General features: G+C 48.4%; 1 protein-coding gene across 1 annotated transcript in view; it reads right to left on the bottom strand.

Annotated features, from left to right (window-relative positions):
• CARD10 (caspase recruitment domain family member 10) overlaps positions 1-3,658 on the bottom strand; it is a 37,017-nt gene extending 33,359 nt beyond the window's left edge. Inside the window, exons 1-2 of the mRNA XM_025206886.1 lie at positions 3,573-3,658; positions 3,164-3,313 (exon numbers count right to left, since the gene is read on the bottom strand). Coding sequence (XP_025062671.1) covers positions 3,164-3,170 — 7 coding nt within the window. The 5' untranslated portion in view covers positions 3,171-3,313; positions 3,573-3,658. The remainder of the gene's footprint in view (positions 1-3,163; positions 3,314-3,572) is intronic.
• Positions 3,659-5,649: the final 1,991 nt, after the last annotated feature.

Below are 5,649 nucleotides of genomic sequence, written 5' to 3'. Positions count from 1 at the left end.
GAGATGTCCGGGTAATTGAAGTCACCCATGACAACCATGGTCCTGGAGCATGTGGCCTCAGCCAGTTCCCGGGCAAACTCCTGGTCAAGCTCAGGACTTTGGGTGGGAGGTCTGTAGTAGACTCCCACCATTGTGTCCCCTGTGCCGTGTTCCCCACGGATTTTAACCCAGAGGGTCTCCAGCCGTCCACCCTGGTCACCAATATCAGCTTGCAGAGACATGTAGCTTCCCTTAACATAGAGAGCTACACCCCCGCTCCTTTTCTCTACACGATCCCTCCTGTACAAGGTATAGCCATCTATACCCGTGGTCCAGTCATCGGTGGAATCCCACCAGGTCTCCGTTATCCCTATGACATCATAATTATTTGCACTGAGCAGGAGGATGAGTTCCTCCTGCTTATTCCCCAAGCTCCTGGCATGCAAGCCACCTCCTGGGCAAAGAAGCTCCATTGGCAGAAATGCTCATCAATGCTCCATTGTTTTCTTCCAATATTTTCTGGGGGTTTTAGATCTATATCAGGGCAAAAACTTAACCAGGTAAGCAAGCAAGCCCCACAAAAGAGCTTTCCATGTGCCACAGGTACACAAGAGTCCCCAGTGTCACACTGAATTCATAAGCCGTGCACAGGTTCCCCAAATCATTGCAAGCAGTGTGCATGCTTTACCATCTATAGCAGTTTCTGCCCATGTGCTATTTGCACATAGGCGGCAGTTGTTTTGCACTTACCGAAACAGAATTACAATTTGGAAGCTGCGGCCATGACTGAGCAGTCCTCTTTAGGATCCCCTCTGCTCACCTTGAATAGGGAAGGGGCTAAAAAAGGTGCCCAAATCATAGGCGTTTTCAAACCCCCCTGAATGGATTGCCACATCCAGCGGGATCACTCTACTTGCAGCTGAAACCAAAAAAATTAAGTACTGAAGTTCTCCATATGGAATGTCCACACTCTCATGGACTTCCTGAACAGTGAGCATCCTGAAAGAAGAACCACCATAGTAGCTAGAGAACTTGTAAGATATGACATCGATATTGCTGCCCTGAGACCCACTGGTCAGATGAAGACCAGTTGAAAGAAGAAGGAGGTGGCTACACCTTTTTTTGTAAAGAAAAGTCACCTGAAGTCACATTCACGGAGTTGGCTTTGCCATCAAGAACAAGATTGTCAGCCAGCTTTCAGAATTCCCCGCGGGCATTAATGAACATGTTATGACTTTCTGCCTTGAGCTCAGTAAAAACCAGTATGCTACAGTCATCAGTGCATACGCCCCCACACTTGACGATGAAGAAGTCAACAAGGAACTGTTGCTCTTGACACCATGCTGACTGCCACTGCCCTCATGACAAGCTCATCCTCATGGGTGACTTCAATGCAAGAATTGGGCAACATCCTGAACTCTGGAGTGGAACCATTGGGAAAGAGGGGGTGTGGAAAGTCAACTCCAATAGTATCCTCCTCCTTAACAAATGTGTAGAGCATGACTTGCTCATCACAAATATCACCTTCAGACAGAGTGACAAATATAAGACCACTTGGAAATATCCACGCTCCAATCACTGGCACCTTCTTGACTGTATTATTGTCAGAGGCTGTGATTGTACTGATGTCTGTATCATTTGAATCCTGAGAGGTGCAGATGACTGCTGGATGGACCACCATTTAGTCAGATCCACCATGGACATGCAGCTTGCACCACTCCATCATAAACAACTGAAAGAAATGCAGAAGAGATTTAACATCCAGGCACTCCAAGACCAAGCTAGATGCAAGGCTCTTCAGCAATGCCTTACTGAGAGGCACTCTGACCTACCTGATGACATCAAGGACATCCAGGCACACTGGAAGGAGCTTAAGAATATTATTCACAAGGCATCTGCTGAATCAATTGGATACTGCTCTTACCATCACTAAGATTGGTTTGAAGAGAACAATGAGAAAATCCTAGCACTTATCCATCAGAAGAGAGCTATGTTCTGCAGCTGTCAATATGAATCCTCCAACCAGCAAACATGAGGGGCTTACCACTGGCTCAAAGCTGTAGTTCAGAGGCTACAGGACAGCAAGAACCTGTGGTAGCAAGCGAAGGCCATGGAGATCCAGAGTTTTCCTGATCAACATGACATGAGAAGCTTCTTTCAAGTTATAAAAGCCATCCACCGGCCAACCCCCTTGCGATCCCATGACGGCTCTGACCTTCTCACAGACAACGTATCCATCAAGCAAGGCTGGAAGGAGCACTTCAAGACTCTTACTCAACCATGAAGATAAGGTCTCGGCTGCCACCATTGAGTCCGTTCCTCAACACTCGGTAATAGAACCACTTGCTGATCCCCCACCTTTCAAGGAAGCCTGGCATGCCATTAATCAGACCAAGAACAATAAGGCACCAGACTCATATGGCATTCCAATAAGGCACCAGACTCATATGGTATTCCTGCAGAGGTCTTCAAAGCTGGTGAAACAGCACTAGTGGAAAAATTTCATCAACTTCTCATCAAAATATGGGTTAACAAGAAAGTTCCACCTGACTTAAAGAATGCCAACACTATGACCATCTTCAAGAAAGGGGACATGTCAGCGCATAGGTGATACATAAGAGGAGCACAGAGGGCACGTGATTCCCCTGAAATTGGCCCTCACCGGCTGGGGACCAGGGAGTGCCAGCAGCACTTCCAGTTTTTCGGGCAGCACTTCCGGTTTGCCGCCAGTGATTCCAGGGTCAGCAATCAGCCACTAGGGCCCCCCCGCCCCAGTCAGCGATTGGCTGCTGGTGCCCCGCCAGATCCAGGAGGCACCGGTTGCCCGTAAGTCAGTGTGGGAACTACTGAAGCATTGCCCTCCTCTCTGTTGCCAGGAAGATTCTTACTCACATCCTTCTGAATCGCCTTCTTGATGTCAGTGTGGCTTTAGATCATCTTGGGGTACCACTGACATGATCTGTGTTGCACGACAGATTCAGGAGAAGTGTAGAGAGCAACACCAGGAGCTGTTTATGGCATTCATTGAGCTAACTAAGGCCTTTGACTCCATCAATGGTGAAGCCATATGGAAGGTGCTGGCTAGGTTTGGTTGTCCACTGAAGTTCATCAGTGTTCTCAGACTACTCCATGATGGGATGACTGTCACAGTCCTTTGCAATAGATCAGAGACAGACCCACTTACCATCCATACTGGTGTCAAGCAGGGCTGTTTCATCATCCCAACACTTTTTCCACCTATCTTGCTGTGATTTTGATTCTCATCTGTGACCACCTTCTTCCTGGAATTGGGGTTGAGTATCAAATGGATGGTCAGCTTTTCAACCTGTGGTACCTTCACAACAAAACAAAAGTTACCAAAACTGGCATCACTGACCTTCAGTACACTGTCGATGTGCTATCCTCACACACATTGAGACTGATCTGTGGTCCATTCTTGACCTTTTCTCAGGTGCCTATCACAGCCTGGGACTCTCCCTTAACATTAGGAAGATCAAAGCGCTCCATCAGCCTCCCCTGGCACAAGCTACTCCCCTCCCCACCACATTACTACTAGTGGAGAACCCGTGGAAAACTTAGAGCATTTCCCATACCTTAGCAGTCACTTCTCCCAGTCTCAGTCTTGATGTAGAAATCGAACATAGGATTTGCTATGCCAGCATATCCTTCAGAAAGCTGCTTCGCCATACCTGTGCTGACCAAGATCTCCAGATGGAAAATAAAATCCTAGTCTACAATGCAGTGGTTATCCCCACACTCTTCTAGAGTGGTGAGGCATGGGTGACATATCAAACCCATCTTTAGCGCCTGGAATGGTTCCATCACCATTGCCTCAGGAAGATTCTTCGCATGAGATGGGAAGACCATTGCACCAATGCCAGCATCCTCTCTGCAGCTAATGGTGGCAGCTGCCTTCTGCTGCCAGACCTTCTGGTGGGCTGGCCAGAAATAGCTGAAACTAACCCAAACCCCTATTTGTCAGTACAGCTGCATCTGCACAGGGGTTTTGCCAGCATAACAAGACTGGCTTCAGATGTGATTTGTTTTATGTTTCTGACCAGGCTAGCTATGCAGGCAGACTTCTGGTGTGTAGAAGAAGCCTCCCTCTCCCCACCCCCTATCCCTTTTACCCATCCCCTCACCTTGGCATGTGCTATATTTAATCATTTGACAAATATGGCCACCCTAGGCTGGGGGTAATACAGCTACAGGCTGGAGCAAGACTATCGAAAGTGTGCCATAGCATGAAAGCTTGGTTTTCAAACCTACCATGGTATGGAGGTGCTACCAAGCCAAAGTCCCTCCTAGGGAACAAGGCCCTGCCAGTAGCCAGGAAGCAAGCCCCATCTGAAGAGGTCCCAGAGAAAGGATGCACTCAAAACCTGCACTGCTATCACCAAGCCACCGGGTGTCACCCTCTGTCTGCCCATTATTCACAGGAAAAGCCCCCCACACCGGGAAGCGGGCACATTGAGTAGGATGGGATAAGAAGGATGTGACAGTGCAGGGCTATCATAGGACTTATTTGTTTTTTCCTCTGTAAGGGCGCTGACAGTTTGGACAGTCATGAAAGCAAAGGGCTTGAAAGAGCGGACTTATGCATTCAATGGTGGAATGCAGACTAATGTCTGGTTAAGCATCTTCCACGTGGCTCTGCCATTCCCCATTGCTCTTAATCTGCTGGCAACTTTATTACAGTCTTGGGTATCTGTGCACACACCCTGCCTCACCTTGCCCATGCTATCCTAGATCTAGCCCCCTTCAGAACAGAGACAACTCCCTTGCTGATAAGAAGAGTAACATGCGATCCACACAAAGGGGCAACTTAAGCTGAGACCTACCATACTCATTACACTTTTGACATAAACCAGAAATAGTGCTCAGGTTACAGACATGATAATCTGATACCATTACTTTTTATTCAGTCTTCATGCTCGTCTCCCTTGCCCTAGCTGCTGCTTGGGAAGTGACACCAGATAATGTAGGTGTTCTTGAAGGTCTTTGGGCTGCCACCGAGTTTCAGCTTTGAAGGTCTTGTTGCTAACTTGATGTTATTTGTGTAGTTCCTCTAAATATTCAACTCCTACATTCCTGACCATTCCCAGGGTTCCTCATTCCTGTGTCCCGAGCCAATATATCCGCCCCCCAGGCCATCCCACAGAGACCAACGCCAGCCAAGGACGGAGACAAGATCACATTCAGCACAGACAAACAAAACAAGAGGCAGATCAAATCCAAAGCCCTGTTGCACAGCAGGATTTGTGCCTCAGCTCCCAAGTGGGGCTAGCAGAGCCTCCCTGTGTCTACTGAATCTAGGTCCCAGCCCCAGGGACTTGTAATATCAGCCTGGCACACACACGCCCCATGCCCCTGTCCCTAGAAGTTAAAAGGCCAGTCTCCTCAGTGCAGGAGTAGCATCCTACCTTATCCCTGCTCCAACCTGTCCAGACAGACTGGAGACTGACAGAAAGCAATAAGCTTTCAAACTCCTTCCCCACCCCCACTACTTGGGGGTCTGTTAGTCACATAAACAGGAAGAGCCTGGATCTCTCTGGCTCTCTTCCCCTTTTCGCAGTTCAACAAGCCCTGTTTTCTGCATGCCTGACCCCAGGGGAGGGGTTGCTAGCTGCCCCCTAACCCCTGGCTCCACATTTCCTGTAGTCTTTAACA

Source organism: Alligator sinensis, unplaced genomic scaffold (genome assembly GCF_000455745.1).
Source record: "Alligator sinensis unplaced genomic scaffold, ASM45574v1 scaffold215_3, whole genome shotgun sequence".
In the NCBI taxonomy this organism is placed as follows: domain Eukaryota; kingdom Metazoa; phylum Chordata; order Crocodylia; family Alligatoridae; genus Alligator; species Alligator sinensis.
Note: the sequence above shows the minus strand (reverse complement) of the source record. Positions and strands in the feature narration are given on the sequence as shown.